We start from the raw sequence: 24,275 nt of genomic DNA on the forward strand, positions 1-24,275 counted from the left end.
GATCATGGGGCCCCGTGTCCTTGCCCAAACTCAAAAAAGCCTATGAAAAAGGTACCAGGGGCATCTCATGGGGCCCCCTACTGACCCCGGGCCCTCGGGCAGTGCCCGAGTTTCCAAATGGTCAGTCCGCCCCTGATTGGCGGCATTGGAAAGAATATTATCCCATTATTGGTATAAGTGGGAGGAACAGTGCCCCATCATTGGTGTCAATGGGAGAAAGAGTGCCCCCCCTGCTGGTGTCAATGAGCAGAATAATGCCTCATTGTTGGTGTCAGTGTGAGGAATTATCTCCTACTCTAGGTATCAATGGGAGGAATAGTGCCCCAAGGGCCAGATGAAGGCAAGCTAGGGGCTGCAGTTTGGAGATCACCGCTATGATCTAGAAAGCAAAATTTCAAAAACAGTAAAAAAAACACACGTACACAGTCTGGATGTTACTGATTTTTGGTTTTCTTATCAGTTGCAAATTGTGGGCAGAAGATCACAGTAGATAAACATTTAAGACCTTGCGAGTGATGCTTAAGGTTGTGCCTGGGGTTCTTTGACAAGTAGGCGACAATATTGTTTAATGTGACATAAAAAGTTGCACAAACATCAAAGTGTCCAAGAATAAAATTATGTGAAAGGGCATGAAGTCCAAATTTTTGCCCACTTAGGAGATGATAGGACGTGAGATCGATGAGGAGACATCACTTCTTGAACATGTAAAAGATCTTCTTTTTTAGGTATGGTACTTGGCCAAAAAAAAGAGTTGACATGCTACTGTGATAGGCAACCTTTCTCTCACCTGTTATACAATGCCAACAAAAGCCAAGACTAGAATACAATGGAATTCTTGTGTTGTTAATTTCGTGTCTTGTGTTGGCGATATAATGGTAGATTTGGTTGGCTTTCAAATTATGGACTTGTGGAAATCAAGTCCTCAACCTGCACTCGGTGAGCGTTTGGACAAGAGTTGCAGGTTAGTAGGAACTCTTAGATTATCTAAGCTATTCTTAATGGATGACCAGAAAAAGTTTTTTGTGGTCTTGAAAAACAACTCTTTGGAAAAACAATTCTTTTAGGCTTGATTGAACCAAGCAATGTTTGGATGAAAGTCTAGTCTGATTATTGTAAGACTTTATGGAGATTAAAAAAAAGTTTTATGGAGACCAGAAAGAGCTTCTCCAGTCCTCCAGGGCTTTTGGTGAAAGGAATCTTACTGGATGTCCTTTGGCTATAGCCCCAGGGTGTAAAATTTTCAGTGGGTTTTTTATAGTGTTGAAGATCAGTGTTGAGCTAATCGGATAGGTTTAAAAATTTAAATTAAGAATCAAGAATTCATATAAAAATATGTTGTTACTAAAGTCAGGCTTTGACATTTGAATATATAAACTAGTTAGATGCTAACGACTTTATTGATGACTGTTTAGTCATCGTCATCATCATCATCGTCATCGTCATCATCATCATCATCATCGTCATCATCGTCATCATCATCGTCGTCATCGTCATCATCGTCATCGTCGTCATCATCATCGTCATCATCATCATCATCGTCGTCATCGTCATCTTCAGTGTTGACATCACCCTCCAGAACATCTTCAATCCAGTCTTCCAGCTCGTCCACAGTGGGCAGGTCCTCTTCATCATCCATGTCCATCCAAACACTATCAGCCTGCAGAAGGAACAACAGATCTTGTTAGCTTTCAAAGAGTTGAGCCTTTTTCTTAACAGTATTTTAAAGTTAAACCCCAGCCATTATTTTTTTATAAGTCTACATCACTGCCAGGGTGATGTGGGCACTTCCTATTAGCTGTCCAGGGTCGAGATCCTTTCAGGTTACAGCAGAGGTGAGGTCAGGAACACATGTGTTTTCTGAACCAATCAGGGTTGGTAGAATTCTTGGCTGAGAGTTGGATCTGCATTAAAGTTAGCCTGTGACAGGTTCACTTTACTGTCTTTATCTCCAGCTTTGTGGTAACTCTAGCTTTGTGGTAAGGTTTTGCATTTTAAATCAGTTTAAAACTGGTGATAATGGTGACAGTGGTATTCAGGACAAATAGAGAGGGTGAATCTCTCTACTGGAGACACAGACAACAATAAAGAAAATTCTAACGTGTTATAAACCCTCATCACTTTATTCACAACTAAAAAAAAATTTTAAAAATTTGACTTTGGATACACTTTAAGGTCCAAGTCACTGCAGTCAGAACTCACACACAGCTTAGAACGCTCTCTCTGTCCTGCATAGGACAGTGTTTGCATTGACAGACCCTTACCTTTATTCTGCAGGGGCGGAGAACACTCTTTTGAGTGTGCCACCTGTGAGGAGCTGCAGGTCTTTACTGAGCCTACCACTACTGATTTTATTCAGCGGTAACGTGACCACGCAGCTGCACTTTCCATCTTTCTTCCCAAGTAAAGGGGACATGGCTACAATAACTGACCCTTAGCTCCGTTCTGTGTGGTGGGGTGTCTACTCTTTTGAGTGTGCTACCTGTGAGGAGCTGCAGGTCTTTACTGAACCTTCCACTACTGATTTCATTCAGTGGTAACGGTACCACGCAGCTGCACTTTCCATCTTTCTTCCCAAGTAAAGGGGACATGCTTGCATTAACTGGCCCTTATCTCCGTTCTGTGTGGTGGGGTGACTACTCTTTTGAGTGTACCACCTGTGAGGAGCAGCTGTTAATCAGACAGGGCAGGGTTGGACAGGGGCTTGCCAACTTGTGATATCAAAGCAAAATAACTGTCCTAGCACAGATCTGCTTCCATGCTTAGCGTGGTCAGGAACAAACAGGAAGGGCTTCCTAGACAAGGGGACTGGCAACATCAACAGGTCTTTACTGAGCCTTCCACTACTAGTTTTAGTCAGCAGTCACACAACCCCACAGCTGCTCTTCCCATCTTTCTTCCCAAGTGCAGGGGACATAGTTGCACTGACAGACCCTTAGGTTTGGTCCGTGGGGGTGGAGACTACTCTTTTAAATGTGCCGCCTGTGAGGAGATGCTGTTGATCAAATGGAGCAGGGTTGGACAGGGGCATCCCAGCTTGTGACGTCACATGCAAAATGACCAAGCTTCACGATCTGCTTCAGTGCTTAGTATGGTCAGGAACAAACAGGAAGGGCTTCCTAGACAACAGGACTGGCAGCATCAACAGGTCTTTACTGAGCCTTCCACTACTAGTTTTAGTCAGTAGTCACACAACCCCACAGCTACTCTTCCCATCTTTCTTCCCAAGTGCAGCAGTCACACAACCCTACAGCCACCTAAGTCCCAAGTGCAGAGGACACAGTTGCACTGACTGACCCTTAGTTTTGTTCCGTGGGGGTGGAGACTTCTCTTTTAAATGTGCCGCCTGTGAGGAGCTGCTGATGATGAAATGGAGCAGGGTTGGACAGGGGCATACCGGCTTGTGACGTCACATACAAAATGACCATGCTTCATGATCTGCTTGAGTGCTTAGTATGGTCAGGAACAAGCAGGAAGGGCTTCCTAGACAAGAGGACTGGCAACATCAACAGGTCTTTACTGATCCTTCCACTACTAGTTTTAGTCAGCAGTCACACAACCCCACAGCTACTCTTCCCATCTTTCTTCCCAAGTGCAGAGGACACAGTTGCACTGACAGACCCTTAGTTTTGGTCCGTGGGGGTGGAGACTACTCTTTTAAATGTGCCGCCTGTGAGGAGATGCTGTTGATCAAATTGAGCAGGGTTGGACAGGGGCATACCAGCTTGTGACGTCACATGCAAAATGACCATGCTTTATGATATTCTTCAATGCTTAGTATGGTCAGGAACAAACAGGAAGGGCTTCCTAGACAACAGGACTGACAGCATCAACAGGTCTTTACTGAGCCTTCCACTACTAGTTTTAGTCAGCAGTCACACAACCCCACAGCTACTCTTCCCATCTTCCCAAGTGCAGGGGACATAGTTGCACTGACAGACCCTTAGTTTTGGTCCGTGGGGGTGGAGACTTCTCTTTTAAATGTGCCGCCTGTGAGGAGATGCTGTTGATCAAATGGAGCAGGGTTGGACAGGGGCATACCAGCTTGTGACGTCACATGCAAAATGACCATGCTTCATGATCTGCTTGAGTGCTTAGTATGGTCAGGAACAAACAGGAAGGGCTTCCTAGACAACAGGACTGGCAGAATCAACAGGTCTTTACTGAGCCTTCCACTACTAGTTTTAGTTAGCAGTCACACAACCCCACAGCTACTCTTCCCATCTTTCTTCCCAAGTGCAGCAGTCACGCAACCCTACAGCCACCTAAGTCCCAAGTGCAGAGGACACAGTTGCACTGACAGACCCTTAGCTTTGTTCTTTGGGGGTGGAGACTACTCTTTTGAATGTGCCGCCTGTGAGGAGCTGCTGATGATGAAATGGAGCAGGGTTGGACAGGGGCATACCAGCTTGTGACGTCACATGCAAAATGACCGTGCTACCACAGATCTGTTTTAGTGCTTAGTATGGTCAGGAAGGGTATCCTATACAAGGGGCTGGCAGGATCAACAGGTCTTTTCTGAGCCTTCCACTGCTAATTTTATTCAGTGGTCAAACGACCACATGCCTGCTCTTCCCTTCCTTCTTTCCAAGTAAGGAGGACATAGTTGCATTAGCTGACTCTGAGCTCCGTTCTGTAGGGGGTGGACACTACTCTTTTGAGTTTGCCGCTTGTGAGGAGCTGCTCTCTATCAAGCAGGGTTGGACAGGAGCATCACATGCAAAATGAAAATGCTAGCATGGCTCTGCTTCCATGCTTAGCGTAGTCAGGAACAAACAGGAAGGGCTTCCTAGACAAGAGGATTGGCAGCATCAACAGTTGTGTACTGAGCCTTACAGTACTAGTTTTATTCAGCAGTCACGCAACCCTAGTCCCAAGTGAAGGGGACACAGTTGCACTGACTGGACCTTAGCTCCGTTCTGCAGAGGAGGAGACTACTCTTTTCAGCTCCTCCTGTGAGGAGCTGCCGTCAATCAAAAAGGGCAGGTTGGACAGGTGCCAGCCTTTGACATCATAAGCAAAATAACCAGGATAGCATGGATCTGCTTCCATGGTTAGCATGGTCAGGGGCAAAGGCTTCCTACACAAGAGGACTGGCAGCATCAACAGTTGTTTACTGAGCCTTCCAGTACTAGTTTTAGTCAGCAGTCACGCAACCCTACAGACGCCCAAGTCCCAAGTGCAGAGGACACAGTTGCACTGACTGACCCTTAGCTTTGTTCTTTGGGGGTGGAGACTACTCTTTTGAATGTGTTGCCTGCGAAGAGCTGCTGTTGATCAAATGGAGCAGGGTCGAACAGGGGCACGCCAGCTTGTGACATCACATGCAAAATGAAAATGCTAGCATGGATTTGCTTCCATGCTTAGCTTAGTCAGGAACAAACAGGAAGGGTATCCTAGACAAGGGGATTGTCAGGATCAAAGGGTCTTTACTGAGCCTTCAACTACTAATGTTATTCGGTGGTCACGCGACTACACATCTGCTCTTCCCATCCTTCTTCCCAAGTTGTCAGGGTCCTGTCCACGGCAGACGTTCTGGAAGATCTGGCATTTCTGCCAGTATTCTGCATTGCCGCAGAAGTACACATCAGCCTCAGTTTGGTGCTAGACGGCCTTTATAAAGAGGCTCATCACTTCCTCCAGTTGCTGGATGATCTCTAGCTCCCCTTGCCCTGTTCCTGTGATTCTGACCTGTGATTTTCTGTTACCGACTCGGCTTGCTCCTGGACCTGTCTACTCTGCTTACCCCTGATCTGACCTTGGCTTGGCTTACGGATACTCTCTCTCTCGCTCCTCTGTGTATGACCTCGGCTATCCCATCTGACTACGTCTGCTCTGATTCCCACCTGGTACCTGACCTTGGCTTGAACCGACTACCCAGCAAACATCTAAATCCCGGAAGGGCTTGCATACCAGGCACAGGCGCCTCCTGTCTGCACACCTATCTCTGTGCACCAGCTGTGCTTCTGAGTGGACCACCAACCAGCACTCCTACAGGCGACCTGTGCAACTTTGGGCCTGACTCCCGCTGTCCCACTCTCAGGGAAGTCCGGAACTTAGCCGCAAGGGAAGCCCTCTCCCCATTAGCCTCCACCACCAGGTACGTGATGCAAGTAAGGGGGACATGGTTTCATTAACTGAACCTTAGCTCCGTTCTGCGAAGGAGGAGACTACTCTTTTCTGTCAATCAAAAAGGGCAGGTTGGACAGGTGCCGGCCTGTGACATCATAAGCAAAATGACCATGATGGCATGGATCTGCTTCCATGCTTAGCATGGTCAGGGGCAAAGGCTTCCTATACAAGGGGTCTGGCAGGATCAACAGGTCTTTATTGAGCTTCCCTACATATACGTGAGGGAGAAGGGAATGTAGTCCCAGATTTTTTTTTTGATTACCATGAAGAATCTATTTGACGCTAGGTCCTCTTAGAGCATTTCCTGATGTAGACAGGCCGAGCTGTCACAACAAAGGATATGTGCACACAGCTGAGGCTTTACTGGTAAATGGCACAGCTGTCTCTTCTTCAGATTATGGCCGGTCCTCAGCACGGCGCAGAGTCGCGCCACATTACAGGGAAGACACGAGGCAGCGGGAGCGAGAGCTGTAATTATTCTCCGGTGAAAGGACACAATGGAGCTCTGGGATGAAAGGGCACCGAATGGAAGAGGATAATGGCAGGTACAACAAAGGAACATTGAGGAAGCTTTCATCAGGCACATGTAGGGGGAAAATGAAAAAAAAAAAGAGCACAAAAACGCCAAAAAATGTTCTGTCTCCAAGCAGATGAGGGACGAGAATGAAACGTAAAAGATGTTCCTGACTGATTAAAAGGCCAGACGATAGAAGTTGTGAGATGGTGGGCAGATTGTCATATCAGGGCACATGTCTAGGCCACATGATTACATCCGTGATTCATCATGAGACATCTGGATGATTAAAACGGAGGTGCGGGTCTGGAGGATACGAAGGGATGGGTCACACTAGAGAAATGTGACACGTAGGACTTGCCCCAGTGCTGATCGTGAATAGATCAGGGTTGGGGTGCCACATCACTCTGGTTGGGGACGTGCCCCAGTGGGGATCGTGAATAGATCAGGATTGGGGTGCCACATCGCTCTGGTTGGGGACATGCCCCAGTAGTGATTGTGAATAGATCAGGGTTGGGGTGCCACATCACTGTGGTTGGGGACATGCCCCAGTGGTGATCGTGAATAGATCAGGATTGGGGTGCCACATCACTCTGGTTGGGGACATGTCCCAGTGGGGATCGTGAATAGATCAGGATTGGGGTGCCACATCACTCTGGTTGGGGACATGTCCCAGTGGGGATCGTGAATAGATCAGGATTGGGGTACCACATCACTCTGGTTGGGGACGTGCCCCAGTGGTGATTGTGAATATATCAGGATTGGGGTGCCACATCGCTCTGGTTGGGGACGTGCCCCAGTGGTGATCGTGAATAGATCAGGATTGGGGTGCCACATCGCTCTGGTTGGGGACATGCCCCAGTAGTGATTGTGAATAGATCAGGGTTGGGGTGCCACATCACTGTGGTTGGGGACATGCCCCAGTGGTGATCGTGAATAGATCAGGATTGGGGTGCCACATCACTCTGGTTGGGGACATGTCCCAGTGGTGATCGTGAATAGATCAGGATTGGGGTACCACATCACTCTGGTTGGGGATGTGCCCCAGTGGTGATCGTGAATAGATCAGGGTTGGGGTGCCACATCACTCTGGTTGGGGACGTGCCCCTGTGGTGATCATGAATAGATCAGGGTTGGGGTGCCACATCGCTCTGGTTGGGGACATGCCCAAGTAGTGATTGTGAATAGATCAGGATTGGGGTGCCACATCGCTCTGGTTGGGGACATGCCCAAGTAGTGATTGTGAATAGATCAGGATTGGGGTGCCACATCACTCTGGTTGGGGACATGCCCAAGTAGTGATTGTGAATAGATCAGGGTTGGGGTGCCACATCGCTCTGGTTGGGGACATGCCCAAGTAGTGATTGTGAATAGATCAGGATTGGGGTGCCACATCACTCTGGTTGGGGACATGCTCCAGTGGTGGTCGTGAATACATCAGGATTGGGGTGCCACATCACTCTGGTTGGGGACATGCTCCAGTGATGGTCGTGAATACATCAGGATTGGGGTGCCACATCACTCTGGTTGGGGACATGCCCCAGTAGTGATTGTGAATAGATTAGGATTGGGGTGCCACATTGCTCTGGTTGGGGACGTGCCCCAGTAGTGATTGTGAATAGATCAGGGTTGGGGTGCCACATTGCTCTGGTTGGGGACATGCCCCAGTAGTGATTGTGAATAGATTAGGATTGGGGTGCCACATTGCTCTGGTTGGGGACATGCCCAGTGGTGATCGTGAATAGACCAGGATTGGGGTGCCACATCACTCTGGTTGGGGATGTGCCCCAGTGGTGATCGAGAATAGATCAGGGTTGGGGTGCCACATCACTCTGGTTGGGGACGTGCCCCTGTGGTGATCATGAATAGATCAGGGTTGGGGTGCCACATCGCTCTGGTTGGGGACATGCCCAAGTAGTGATTGTGAATAGATCAGGATTGGGGTGCCACATCACTCTGGTTGGGGACATGCCCCAGTGGTGATTGTGAATAGATCAGGATTGGGGTGCCACATCACTCTGGTTGGGGACATGCCCCAGTGGTGATCGTGAATAGATCAGGATTGGGGTACCACATCGCTCTGGTTGGGGACATGCCCCAGTAGTGATTGTGAATAGATTAGGATTGGGGTGCCACATTGCTCTGGTTGGGGACGTGCCCCAGTAGTGATTGTGAATAGATCAGGGTTGGGGTGCCACATCACTCTGGTTGGGGACATGCCCAGTGGTGATCGTGAATAGACCAGGATTGGGGTGCCACATCACTCTGGTGGGGATGTGCCCCAGTGTTGATCATGAATAGATCAGGATTGGGGTGCCACATCACTCTGGTTGGGGACATGCCCCAGTGGTGATCATGAATAGATCAGGATTGGGGTGCCACATCACTCTGGTTGGGGACATGCCCCAGTGGTGATCGTGAATAGATCAGGATTGGGGTGCCACATCACTCTGGTTGGGGACATGCCCAGTGGTGATCGTGAATAGATCAGGATTGGGGTGCCACATCACTCTGGTTGGGGACGTGCCCCAGTGGTGATCGTGAATAGATCAGGGTTGGGGTGCCACATCACTCTGGTTGGGGACGTGCCCCAGTGGCGATCGTGAATAGATCAGGATTGGGGTGCCACATCACTCTGGTTGGGGTCAATGAACGTAGGTCATGGTGACCTCTTCCAGTAGACGTAAAAAAGAATGGTTCAACAACGTTGGGATATCTTCTTAAGGTGGACCTGTCATCAGATATATTCCCAACTCTGGGGAAAAAAACTACCCTTGCAGAGGGCTCCCCCCCCCCAAAAAAAAGATGCTTATTAACTGTATGGATTGAGGAATTAGGCTTAATATTTACCCTTCATGACTGCAGGGTCTCCCCATCTAAGCAACCAGTCCCCCGAAGCCTCTTCTGTAAGACCATTGTCCCATGATGACGTCATCGTGTACAATACAGGACCAATAGCCTTGAACTGTGTGTGAGGACAGTGAAGGACTACCCACAAGCGGGAACTGAGGACAGCGCTGGAGTCAGCCAGAGCAAAGAGTACGGCAAGTATTACACCTTATTCCTCATCCCCTAGAGCAGTGGTCTCCAAACTGTGGCCCAGGGGCCAGATGCGGCCCTTTACTTGCCTTTATCTGGCCCTTCGGGCACTATTTCATCCACCGATACCAACAATGGGGCATAATTCCTCCCTACTCAGACCAATGATGGGGCAGAATTCCTTCCAATGACACCAATGATGGGGCACTATTCATCCCACTGACCCCAATGATGGGGCACTATTCCTCCCACTGATACCAATGATGGGGCACTATTCCTCCCACTGATACCAATGATGGGGCGCTATTCCTCCCACTGACACCAATGATGGGGCACTATTCCTCCCACTGACACCAATGATGGGGCACTATTCCTGCCACTGACACCAACAATGGGGCAGTATTTTTCCGACTGATACCATTGATGGGACACTATTCCTCCCACTGACACCAATGATGGGGCACTATTCCCCCCACTGACACCAATGATGGGGCACTATTCCTCCCACTGACACCAATGATGGGGCACTATTCCCCCCACTGACACCAATGATGGGACACTATTCCTTCCACTAACTCAATAATGGGACACTATTCCTCCCACTGACACCAATGATGGGGCACTATTCCTCCCCCTGACACCAATGATGGGTCACTATTCCTCCCACTGACACCAATGATGGGGCACTATTCCTCCCACTGATACCAATGATGGGACACTATTCCTCCCACTGACACCAATGATGGGACACCATTCCTATCACTGATACCAATAATGGGACACTATTCCTTCCACTGACACCAATGATGGGGCACTATTCCTCCCACTGATACCAATGATGGGACACCATTCCTATCACTGACACCAATGATGGGACACCATTCCTATCACTGACACCAATGATGGGGCACTATTCCTCCCACTGATACCAATGATGGGACACCATTCCTATCACTGACACCAATGATGGGACACCATTCCTATCACTGACACCAATGATGGGACACCATTCCTATCACTGACACCAATGATGGGACACTAGTCCTGCCACTTATACCAATAATGGGGCACCATTCCTATCACTGACACCAATGATGGGACACCATTCCTATCACTGACACCAATGATGGGACACCATTCCTATCACTGACACCAATGATGGGACACTAGTCCTGCCACTGACACCAATGATGGGGCACTATTCCTCCCACTGACACCAATGATGGGCACTATTCCTCCCACTGATACCAATGATGGGACACTATTCCTCCCACTGACACCAATGATGGGACACCATTCCTATCACTGATACCAATAATGGGACACTATTCCTTCCACTGATACCATTGATGGGGCACTATTCCTTCCACTGACACCAATGATGGGGCACTATTCCTCCCACTGACACCAATGATGAGGCACTATTCCTCCCACTGATTCCAATGATGGGACACCATTCCTATCACTGACACCAATGATGGGGCACTATTCCTCCCACTGATACCAATGATGGGACACCATTCCTATCACTGACACCAATGATGGGACACCATTCCTATCACTGACACCAATGATGGGACACCATTCCTATCACTGACACCAATGATGGGACACTATTCCTCCCACTGATACCAATGATGGGGCACTATTCTTTCCACTGACACCAATGATGGGGCACTATTCCTATCACTGATACCAATGATGGGGCACTATTCCTCCCACTGATACCAATGATGGGGCACTATTCCTCCAACTGACACCAATGATGGGGCACTATTCCTCCCACTGATACCAACGATGGGGCACTATTCCTCCCACTGATACCAATGATGGGGCACTATTCCTCCAACTGACACCAATGATGGGGCACTATTCCTATCACTGACACCAATGATGGGACACCATTCCTATCACTGACACCAATGATGGGACACTATTCCTCCCACTGATACCAATGATGGGGCACTATTCCTTCCACTGACACCAATGATGGGGCACTATTCCTCCCACTGACACCAATGATGGGGCACTATTCCTATCACTGATACCAATGATGGGGCACTATTCCTCCCACTGATACCAATGATGGGGCACTATTCCTCCAACTGACACCAATGATGGGGCACTATTCCTCCCACTGACACCAATGATGGGGCACTATTCCTCCCACTGATACCAATGATGGGGCACTATTCCTATCACTGACACCAATGATGGGACACTAGTCCTGCCACTTATACCAATAATGGGGCACTATTCCTCCCACTGACACCAATGATGGGGCACTATTCCTCCCACTGATACCAATGATGGGGCACTATTCCTTCCACTGACACCAATGATGGGGCACTATTCCTCCCACTGACACCAATGATGGGGCACTATTCCTTCCACTGACACCAATGATGGGGCACTATTCCTCCCACTGACACCAGTGATGGGGCACTATTCCTCCCACTGACACCAATGATGGGACACTATTCCCCCCACTGACACCAATGATGGGACACCATTCCTATCACTGACACCAATGATGGGACACCATTCCTATCACTGACACCAATGATGGGACACTATTCCTTCCACTGACACCAATGATGGGACACTAGTCCTGCCACTTATACCAATAATGGGGCACCATTCCTCCCCATGAGACCAATGATGGGGCACAACTTCAACAATTAACACCAAGGATGGGGCATTGTTTTATTCCTACTGACGTTGGGACCTTTTCCACTCCCACTGGCCACAGTCCGGCCCCCTTAAAGTCTAAAGGACAGTAAACTGGCCCTTTGTTTAGGAAGTTTGGGGAGCCCTGCCTGAGAGCTAACAAACATTTCACCCCAGCATTGCAGGGGGTGGGGGCACTGCAAGGGTAGCTTTTTTTTTTGTTAATTCCCAAATTTGGGTTTTCAGTGCAGCATTCTAAGGGGTGAGTGAGTGTAATACACTGAGGTATTTGGTAACCCATCAGAGAGATCACAGCACTCCTGGCCTGCAATATAGCACTGTCATTTATTTTTTTTAAAAATGGCAGTTGTGCAGTAGTCATCAGTAAAATCTTTTCTGTGCCGTAGGCAATTATATGGGGGAAATCAGTTGATGCTGCAAACTAATGTACATCCAGGACCACAAAAACTGAATGTTGTTAGCCTGTAATGTAGAACTGTCATTTATTGAAAAAAATGGCAGTTGTGCAATAGTCATCTGTGAAATCAATTCTCACACCAGTCACAATAAATAAGTAAGAAATTATATCTGAAAAATATTTGATGCTACCAATTACTGTATATCCAGGACCACAAAAACTGGGTGTTGTTAGCCCATATTATAGAACTGTCATTTATTTAAAAAAATGACAGTTGTGCAATAGTCATCTGTGAAATCAATTATTTCATCAGTCACAGAAAATAAGTAAGAAATCATATCAGGGAAAACGTTTGATGCTGCCAACTACTGTACATGCAGGACCACAAAAACTGGATGTTGTTAGCCTGTAATGAAGAACTGTCATTTATTTAAAAAATGGCAGTTGTGCAGTAGTCATCAGAGAAACCAATCCTTACTTACAGTCAAAGAAAATAATTAGTCATTTATATGGGGGAAATCGTTTGATGCTTCAAACTATAGTACATCAAGGACCTCAAAATTGGGTGTTGTTGGCCTATAACAGAGCTCTCTCATTTATTAAAATAAAAAATGGCAGTTGTGCAATAGTCATCTGTGAAATCAATTCTGTGACTTTAGTCATTGATATGGGGGAAATTGTTTGATGCTTCAAACTATAGTACATCAAGAACCACAAAATTGGGTGTTGTTGGCCTATAAAAGAGCACTTTCATTTATTTAAATAAAAAATGGCAGTTGTGCAATAGTCATCTGTGAAATCAATTCTTACATCAGTCACAGAAAATAAGTAAGAAATTATATCGGGGAAATCGTTTGATGCTGCAAACTATTGTACATCAAGGACCACAAAATTGGGTGTTGTTGGCCTATAACAGAGCACTCTCATTTATTAAAATAAAAAATGGCAGTTGTGCAATAGTCATCTGTGAAATCAATTCTGTGACATTAGTCATTTATATACGGGAAATCATTTGATGCTTCAAACTATAGTACATCAAGGACCACAAAAACTGAGTGTGGTTAGCCTGTAATAGAGTGATGTCATTTATTTAAACAAAAAATGGCAGTTGTGTAATAGTCATTTGTGGAATCCATTCTTACTTACATCACTCACATTCACCACGCCAATATGAGGGCGAGACAGGTCGATGCCAAATTTCTCTTCCCAGTAGGGGATCAGCTAAAAAAGGGGAGAAAAAAAAAGACAAGGGGGGTTTATTAAAGGGTGCACAAATTTCGCTCACGTCTCCCTCAGTCGGCATTCCCACACTCCGAGAGCAGGAAAGCCTGCCAAAAATCCCTCCGAGGACATGCCGTCCAGCTATTGTCTACCGACTGCCACTGTTCTGTTGTCCTGCCCGCGGCCTAACTAGAATGGAGCCTTTGTTGCCCCCACACCTCGGAGGCTTCGCCGATTCCCGGAAGGAGATTGCAACCCACCAGCAAAGAAGACACACCGCTGTCATTTTCTGGGGACTAAGAGTGTGGATCTGTAACAACGCGGCCCTCGGTACCGAGTGATACCATCATGGATTTTGCTGACACGGATGAAATTACTTTTTTTTTCGGATCTGAATGGATTTTTTAAGCGCATTGCGTTTTATAAGCCATGACAGGAAAAAAAAAAAGTCGTAAGTCCGAGAGATGCCCAACCAAGTCTCTGGGAGATGGTTTGGACCTTTATAGACCAAGGCCCCGACCTGCTCTGTGATGGTGGGACCCAGGGGTGGACTGACAACTCAATAGAAGATCATGGGGCCCCTGTGTCCTCGCCTATACTCAAAACACACCCAAAAAATCCTATGAAAGGTACCAGGGGAATCTCATGGGGCTCCCTACTGACCCCATGCCCGAGTTCCCAAATGGTCAGTCAGCCCCTGGAGGGACCAAATTTAAGCTGAATTCTAGGTGTTTTTTATATTTTTGGCATACTTTTTGCATATGTAAGTATCCCTGTGGAAGTTGAGTCTTCCAGGTAGTGCCGGGGTAAGGTCATCCAGTGCCCGTGTAAGGTCATCCAGTGTCTCGTGTAAGGTCATCCAGTGTGCTGGGGTAAGGTCATCCAGTGTGCTGGGGTAAGGTCATCCAGTGTGCTGGGGTAAGGTCATCCAGTGCCCGTGTAAGGTCATCCAGTGTCTCGTGTAAGGTCATCCAGTGTGCTGGGGTAAGGTCATCCAGTGCTCGTGTAAGGTCATCCAGTGCCCGTGTAAGGTCATCCAGTGTGCTGGGGTAAGGTCATCCAGTGTGCTGGGGTAAGGTCATCCAGTGCCCGGGTAAGGTCATCCAGTGCCCGGGTAAGGTCATCCAGTGTCCAGGGCAAAGAAGCCAAACTGCGCTCCCCTTCATTATGCGCAATCCCCCCGCAGATATCCACTTGTCAAATTGGTATCAGAATGAGCTCGCTGGTGCCTCCTCCACTGCGCCCAGGGCAGCTACCCCAGGACTTCTCCAGAGCTTCCCCCATCCTCTGGAACTCTCTACCCCAATTTATCAGACTATCGTCTACTCTGCTCACTATTAGGCGATCTCTGAAAACCTCTCTCTTCAGGGAAGCCTCTGCTAATAATGGGATCTTCTACTCTTCCAACCAGTCCATCCCCCACAGTTACTACCTTTTGTACCACTAGCCCCTCCCTCCTGCAAAGACAAGTCTAACTCCAATATCACCATTATTATTATTATTAATATTATATATTATTATTTTTCTATATTATTATTATTTGTATTATTATTTATTTTTCAAAATTATTATTATGATTATGAATTTTATTTCTATTAATAATAATAATAATAATAATAATAATAATAATATCAATAATTATATCATTATTATTGTTGTTATTATTATTATTTTTTCTATATTATTATTATTTGTATTATTATTATTTATTATTTCTATATTATTATTATTATCTCCTAGATTGTAAGCTCTCAGGATCAGGGCCCTCCTATCCTCCTATTGAACTGTATTGTTGCTCTATTGTCTCCCGTTATATTGTAAAGCGCTGAGCAAACTGTTGGCGCCATAAATCCTGTATAATAATAATAATACCCCTCCTGCCCACCCCTTGTCCTGGACCTGCTTCGTGCCGAGTGGCTGCCTGCCCTGCTGCACAGGGTGGGGCACTTTCTTGGCACAGTCGCCATTCAGAGAACACCTTGGACTTTTCTCAAAGCATTCTCTGATTGGATGAGGCCTAGAGGCGGGGGCGGTGACATCACAATCTCATCTCGTCCAATCAGGGAACGCCTTGTGTCCAATGAGGAAAGTGCAACATGTTCGCTGAATGGTGCCCATGCCAAGTGAGCAACTCCCTCTCCTGCTCAGCATTGGACCCAGAAGACAGTGAGGTAGCTGTGGCTGCTACAGTGATTCTCAGCTTCCACGGGGATCCCACAGGTATGGAATATAGATACTTTCATTGGTCCGAGCTGAACCATTGTAATTATGCAAAAACATTCCTAGAATTCAGATTTAAATAAAGAGATCCACTACCGTGTGTGGCCAACGCAGTTCCAGGGTCACAAAAGCTTCCTCAGGGCTGGTATATTGTATGCACTAGATCCTACAGCTGCAAGTTGGGAGCTGGGCTTGGATATTGGTGGTGAGAATGACCCTAGCTACATTCCAGCAAACTTTCTACCTTCGCTTCACTCTCGCCACAGTATTGTGGATACAAAGTTTCACTTTATTGTGTGTGGCCAACGTGTTTCTGGGGTCACAGACACTTCATCAGGGCTGGTATATTGTATACATTGGTTTATGGAGCTGTAAGCTGTGGGCTAGACAGTTGGATTACGATGGCAACAGCACCATTCCAGCAAATTCATTACCTTTCAGGTGCTCTCACCGCAGTATTTAGGTCCAGCTCACAGCTTGCTGCTCTAGGAATAAGGGTTTAAAAATAACAGCCCTGGAGAAAGGGGTTGTGACCCCAAAAACGCATTAGCCCTTTTTAAAATAAAATACTCACAAGGGGCAATTTTTGGCACAAGAACAGGCTCAAGATATTGAGGCTCAAGCCATTTAAAGCCCATTGCACCCTTAAAGACGACAACAAACCATGGTGGTCTGCCTTCTACACTGACTCTGAAGCACTCTTCCAATTTTCTCAAAAATTTGAGTAAAATGAAAGCTCTCAATTTTATTCCCAATTTAAAGCCCATTGCACCCTTAAAGACCACCATAAGCCATAATTCGGCCTTCTCCATTGACTCTGATGCGATCTCCTAATTTTCCACAAAATTTTGGTAAAATGAAAACTCTCAATTTTACTCCCAATTTAAAGTCCAATGCACCCTTAAAGACCAGCACACGTCAAAATTCTGCCTTCTCCATTGACTCTGATGCAATCTCCCAATTTTCTCAAAACTTTTGGTAAAATGAAAGCTCTCAATTTTACTCCCAATTTAAAGCCCAATGCACCCTTAAAGACCACCACAAGCCACAATTCTGCCTTCTCCATTGACTCTGGAGCAATCTCCCAATTTTCCTCAAAAATGTGGTAAAATGAAAACTCTCAGTTTTGTTTATCTTTAGTCACTGGCCAAATGCAATCTCCCAATTTTCCCCAAAATTTTGGCAAAATGAAAACTCTCAATATAAAGCCCATTGCACCCTTAAAGACCACCACAAGCCATAATTCTGCCTTCTCCATTGACTCTCTGAAGCAATCTCCCAATTTTCCACAAAACTTTGGTAAATTGAAAACTCTCAATTTTACTCCCAATTTAAAGCCCATTGCACCCTTAAAGACCACCACAAGACATAATTCTGCCTTCTCCATTGACTCTGGAGCAATCTCCCAATTTTCCCCACACATTTGGTAAAATTAAAACTCTCAGTTTTGTTTATCTTTAGTCACTGGCCAAATGCAATCTCCCAATTGTCCCCAAAATTTTGGTAAAATGAAAACTCTCAGTTTTGTTTATCTTTAGTCACTGACCAAATAATTGAAACGTAAAATTGTAAAATTGTTAAAGGAGTTATTGAAACATGTTTTTTGAGACCACATACTGTATGGGGTCAACTTTAACTTGCTATACAATTGTTTGAAATTAGGTTTTCTTCACATTACCGGTACCATTAGGTCTTCGGGAACTGATAATATGCGTTTAGGTGAACTGTGCATCAAAGCACAAAATATAAATAATTTTTTTCCACATTATAGCAATATTTTAGTGTCTTATACAAAAACTTTGATTTTTACCAGTGGGAAGTCCTCGGGGTCAATCCAGATAATGCTAAGGTCAGGGTTATCGGTATTGTCCTCTGCAACCTCCTTGATGATCTCCAAGAACTCATAACCATCTGTTTCGAAAAGAAACATCAGTTACAAAACAACATATATTAAACAACTTCCTTCAAAGGTTTAAATATAAGAAACTTATAGTGTATTTCAATTTTTGTTTTTAGTTTTTAAAGGGGTGGGGAAGACTTAGAATCTTTTTTCATAATTTGTTTTTGTTTTGTGTATGTGTCCTGGATGTGAAGACTTCCCTTCTGGACTAACAAGAGAAAGAGTGTGAAATCTCTTCAAGGTGAAGAGAAGTAGATCAAAAGCAGGTCAACAGGAGCTCAGAAGCAGGTGTGAAGAAAGTCAGAAGGAGCTCTGAATCAAGTCAGGAGCAGGTCACAAGTAACTCGGAACCAGGTCATCAGCAGGTCAGAAGGTGGTCTGAAGCAAGTCAAAAGAAAATCGGAAAGGGTCCACAGGTCAGTAGGAGCTTGGGAGGATGTCAGAAGCAAGTCACAAAGTAGTCAGAAAAAGGTCAGAAGGAGCTCAAGAGGATGTCAGGATCAGGTCAGAAGTAGTTAGAAGAAGGTCATGGGTCAAAAAGAAGGAAGTAAGAAGCAGGTCAGAAGAAGCTTGGGAGGATGCTAGAAAGAGATCAGAAGGTAATTAGAAGAAGGTCATAGGTTAGATGGAGGTAAGAAGTACTTCAGAAGGAACTCAAGGGGTTGTCAGGGAAAGGTGAGAAGGTAGTTCGAAGAAGGTCATGGGTCAGAAGGAGGTAAGAAGCATTTCAGAAGGAAATCAAGGGGCTGTCAGAAGTAGGCAAGTAGGTAGTTAGAAAAAGGTTATGGGTCAGAAAGAAGGAGGTAAGAAGTAAGGAGATTGAGGGGCTGTCATAAGCAGGTTAGAAGGTAGATAGAAGAAGGACATGGTCAGAATAAAGGAGGTACGAAGTATGGAGATCGAGGGGCTGCCATAAGCAGGTTAGAAGGTAGATAGAAGAAGGACATGGTCAGAATAAAGGAGGTACGAAGTATGGAGATCGAGGGGCTGCCATAAGCAGGTTAGAAGGTAGATAGAAGAAGGACATGGGTCAGAATAAAGGAGGTAAGAAGTAAGGAGATCGAGGGGTTGACATAAGCAGGTTAGAAGGTAGATAGAAGAAGGATATGGGTCAGAATAAGGAAGGTAAGAAGTATGGAGATCGAGGGGCTACCATAAGCAGGTTAGAAGGTAGATAGAAGAAGGACATGGGTCAGAATAAAGGAGGTAAGAAGTAAGGAGATCGAGGGGTTGACATAAGCAGGTTAGAAGGTAGATAGAAGAAGGACATGGGTCAGAATAAAGGAGGTAAGAAGTAAGGAGATCGAGTGGTTGACATAAGCGGTTAGAAGGTAGATAGAAGAAGGACATGGGTCAGAATAAACGAGGTAAGAAGTATGGAGATCGAGGGGCTACCATAAGCAGGTTAGAAGGTACAGTAGGTAGAAGAAGGACATCGGTCAGAATGAAGGAAGTAAGAAGCAGGTCAGAGAAGGCTTGAGAGGAAGTCAGATGCAGATCAGAATGTAGACAGAAGAAGGTTGCAGGTCAGAAGGAGTTAAGAAGAACTTAGAAGGAACTCAAGGGGCTGTCAGAAGCAGGTCAGAAGGTAATAAGAAGAAGGTAATTGTTCAGAAACAAGAAGGTAAGACGCGATGCAGAAGAAGCTTGGAAGCATGTCAGAATGAAATAAACACTTTAAAAAAAAAATCTGAAATGCAATCAAAATGCACCAAAAAGCGCTCGGTACCGGCTCATCTATACAAACACTTAGATTGCGATTTGTAATTTTGCAAATCTGTAGAATGGTATTGATGAGAATCCGTGGGTGGTTTACAATCAGAATCTTTTACAGCAATTGTTTATGTGTAACATTTCAAGCTTTTCTATTTGGTGATTTTCACTTATGATCGTACCATGTCAAGTAGGGAGACAGCGGAGCATCAGAACACAAACAGATTATAAGGAGCACAATCGGTATGCTCAGGATTTTTCATTTAGTTGTAAAAAATTTTAGAATTGAATACATTACCAGGATCGTCCTCCTCTGCAAAAGCAACGATGTGGATTCCATTCAAGTCATCTTCCTGCAAGGGATAAGAAAAACATGTTCACGAAATTTCTTGCTTTAGGAGAATCACACATTATCTCGCATTGGGGAGATTTCACTAAAAAGTTTGGTTTGCCATACACTTAATCTAGAACAGTCTTTCTAAACTGGGTTTCCTCCAAAACAGCCTTTCCCAAGCTTTGAATCCCAGAGGAACCCCGAAAATAATTGCCCCGATACGTTGGTGTTTGATATGAAGACTACATCCCATAGAGTGGGAATCAGAATGTGGGAATCATATTGTTGGCTTTGCCAAGTGGTGTTGATCCAGGGACTATGAAAGAGAACAATCAACCACAGCTCAAGGAACCCCTAACAACCTCTGAAGGAACCCTAGTTGAAAATGGCTTCTCCAGAGTTTGCATTGGGTTCCTTGACTAACCACAAATATAGTCACTGATGTAAGGGTATTCTTCCTCCAAATGTCCAATACTGTAAGTGGCCCCGTGTCTCATTGACCATGAATGTCAGAAACCCACCCCACAGACCATCACTTTTCTAATGACCACCAACGTAAAAGGCAGTTTTCTACTAACCACCAATGTAAAGGGTGTTCTCCACTGGCTGCTAAAATGAGGGCACCATACAATTTTCTTTATGTGTTTCCTTGGGTGTCAAATACTTTAGGTACACCAAATTCTTGAAACATTTATTTATTGTCATATCAACAACGTAATAATTTTGCTAACTTCTCAGAGACCTGAAAACTTTTTCAGGGGTTCCTCTGCGTTGAAAAAAATTAGAAGGACTGATCTAAAAAGTAAGAATGCAAATATATTTACCCAGGTCTCATACATGCTGTCTGGCCGCAGTTTCCTCAGTGTTGGTCTGAAAAATACAAGAAAATGGATGGATTTACAAAATATTAAAGGCATAAATTGTCTTTTGGCTGAATTGGTTGGTTTAGGATATCCTTGGATCCTCACAGGCCCCAAAGAGTTTAAGATTTACCTAAAAGTACTTTAAAGAAAGTGTAGAGGATGGAGGGCGCCACAAATTTATCATAAGTCAAGTAAAGGTTTATTAATCTTGGTAGGTGATGTAACGTGTTTCCAGGGCGCAGCTCCCCCTTCATCAGGTCTAAGGGACAAAATAACCTAAATCATATCAATAGATATCTAAAAGTAATAATTTATGAGGCAATTACGCTGCTTTTAGAACTATCTATTACCTCTTGTTGGGGGAGTTGTGAGCCCCCAAAACGTGTTTGGGTTTCATTAGCCAGTTATGGATTTGTCACTTCTAGACCTATCTACTGTCTCTTGTTGGGGGAGCTGTGAGCCCCCGAAACGTGTTTGGGTTTCATTAGCTAGTTACAGATTGGTCAGTTTTTGACCTATCTATTGTCTCTTGTTGGGGGAGCTGCGAGTCCCAGAAACACATTGGAGCTTCATTATACCAGTTGTGGATTTGTAACTTCTAAACCTATCTATTGTCTCTTGTTGGGGGAGCTGTGAGCCCCCGAAACACATTGGAGCTTCATTATCCAGATGTGGATTTGTTACTTCTAGACCTATCTACTGTCTCTTGTTGGGGGAGCTGTGAGCCCCCCGAAACGTGTTTGGGTTTCATTAGCTGGTTACAGATTCACTAGTTTTTGACCTATCTATTGTCTCTTGTTGAAGGAACTGTGAGTCCCCGAAACACGTTGGAGATTAATTTGCCAGTTGTGGATTTGTTACTTCTAGACCTATCTACTGTCTCTTGCTGGGGGGATTGTGAGCCCCCGAAACGTGTTTGGGTTTCATTAGCTAGTTACAGATTCACTAGTTTTTGACCTATCTCTTGTCTCTTGTTGAGGGAGCTGTGAGTCCCCAAAACATGTTGGAGATTCATTAGCCAATTGTGGATTTGTAACTTCTAGACCTATCTATTGTCTCTTGTTGGGGGACCTGTGAGCCCCCGAAATGTGTTTGGGCTTCATTAGCTAGTTACAGATTCACTAGTTTTTGACCTATCTATTGTCTCTTGTTGAGGGAGCTGTGAGTCCCCGAAACACGTTGGAGATTAATTTGCCAGTTGTGGATTTTTTACTTCTAGACCTATCTACTGTCTCTTGTTGGGGGAGTTGTGAGCCCCCGAAACGTGTTTGGGTTTCATTAGCTGGTTACAGATTCGCTAGTTTATGACCTATCTATTGTCATTTGTTGAGGGAGCTGTGAACCCCCAAAACACGATGGATCCTTATTAGCCAGTTGTGGATTTGTAACTTCTAGACCTATCTATTGTCTCTTGTTGGGGGAGCTGTGAGTCCCCGAAACATGTTGGAGCTTTATTAGCCACTTGTGGTCTCTTGTTGGGGGAATTGTGAGCCCCCGTAATGTGTTTGGGTTTTATTAGCTAGTTACAGATTCGCTAGTTTTTGACCTATCTATTGTCATTTGGAGCTGTGAGCCCCCGAAACGCGTTGCAGTTACCGACTAATCTTTTATCAAGAGTAATAAATCATTACTGGACTTATCATGAACTTGTGATGCTCACACCTTCTCACTTTAAAATCCCAAATAAACTTTCAGTTTAAATCAGCTATATAAATTCTACCTGCAGAAAGTGTAGAAAGTTCTTGTTTTAGAAAGTGGACACAGCCTGAGTAGAAAAGCCTGTCCCCTGCCAGCATGCCAAAAAAGAAGGACCCCTGCTATCTGTGTGGAAGCAGTAGTCTCTCTGCAGGAGTTTAAAAACATCACCTAATGAGACAGAACTATAACTTAGGCAGTCCATTGATTTTTTTTTTTAATAGTCGCGTTGAACAAAAAAAAAAGACTTGATTCCCCATCTACACACTCAATGTGGATGGGGGAATCTGACCGTTGTGCTTTTGCATTCTGATAGCAGAGAGACTTCACTGCCATCGGAATACAGTGATCAGGGCTAGCGGTTATAGGTGGTGGCAGGGGCAGACTGACAACTCATGGGGCCCCCGGGCAATAAGGGATCATGGGGCCCCTGTGTCCTTGCCCAAACTGAAGGTGTATTTAGGTTTTGTGCTGCCCTAGGCAACACAAAAATCGTCCGCCCCCATGGACACCGCTCAACACCAACCACCCCCGTCCCTCTCGTGGAGAAAACCTGACATTGACCAAGAACACCCCTACCTGGGAGAGTCTTCCACTAACCCCCCCCCCCCCCAATAGAGGGAAAGACACACATCTTCATCTTCGTCCCCGGGAATGAGAGTCAGGGTCTACATACACCACTAAGCAGCCCACAGCCTCTCTCAGATCCAGCTTGGTTACCATGGAGCACGTGTCCCTTCTTTCATCCCTTCTTCTGGGGAGAGGTGCTGCCCCCCTGAAAAATGCCGCCCTAGGCAAGTGTCTTGTTTGCCTTGTGGTAAATACGCCCAAGGGCGGACTGACAACTCATGGGGCTCCCGGGCAATAGGGGATCATGGGGCCCCTGTGTCCTTGCCCAAACTCAAAATAGCCTATGAAAAAGGTACCAGGGGCATCTCATGGGGCCCCCTACTGATCCCGGGCCCTCGGGCAGTGCCCTAGTTTCCAAATGGTCAGTCCGCCCCTGAATACGCCCCTGCTTATCGGTACAATTTAGGGTCAACAGGTGGCCGTTCTCGAGTGGCCTCCTTTGCCCTTCTATTTTTTTCGCGTATCCACAATTGTCAATAAAAGGCGTTGAGAGCTGTAAACTAGAATAATGCGATGCAGAAGAAAACAATACATATATTACAGAAGGGAGGGGAGAAAAAAAAACTGTATTTTCTCTGCGTGCAGTTTAAAGGCCTTGCTGTCATGGCAACCGCGGTCTCCGAACTGGCAATCCTTAAGTGTATCTGTATAGCTGCACTTTCATCGCCAATCCTCAAAAGAAGAAGATGCTAAAGCAGGCCTCTTATCTGCTTTTAACCCTCAAGGGAGAGGAACCTGGAGGAGACGAGCCGGTGACTTCTGAAAGACGGGGCTTCAAAAGAGATTTTTATTTATTTTTTAATTTTTTTTTTTTCACCTAGAAAAGAGCCTAGAAACTACAATTGTTTTTTTTTTTTCTTTTAATTTGTCTTAGAAACTAGGGGAGCGTGCAATAAAAGGTACGTGTGGCTTGCGACGTGCTGAAACCA

At 45.5% G+C, this 24,275-nt stretch overlaps 1 protein-coding gene across 1 annotated transcript in view; it reads right to left on the reverse strand.

Annotated features, from left to right (window-relative positions):
• Positions 1-428: 428 nt before the first annotated feature.
• Positions 429-24,275, reverse strand: part of CASQ1 (calsequestrin 1) — a 119,337-nt gene continuing 95,490 nt past the window's right edge. Inside the window, exons 7-11 of the mRNA XM_089664930.1 lie at positions 20,983-21,028; positions 20,123-20,177; positions 18,022-18,122; positions 13,917-13,991; positions 429-1,657 (exon numbers count right to left, since the gene is read on the reverse strand). Coding sequence (XP_089521056.1) covers positions 1,409-1,657; positions 13,917-13,991; positions 18,022-18,122; positions 20,123-20,177; positions 20,983-21,028 — 526 coding nt within the window. The 3' untranslated portion in view covers positions 429-1,408. The remainder of the gene's footprint in view (positions 1,658-13,916; positions 13,992-18,021; positions 18,123-20,122; positions 20,178-20,982; positions 21,029-24,275) is intronic.

This window comes from Staurois parvus, unplaced genomic scaffold (genome assembly GCF_062004578.1).
Source record: "Staurois parvus isolate SC_StPar_1 unplaced genomic scaffold, SC_StPar_1.0 ptg002105l, whole genome shotgun sequence".
NCBI lineage: Eukaryota > Metazoa > Chordata > Amphibia > Anura > Ranidae > Staurois > Staurois parvus.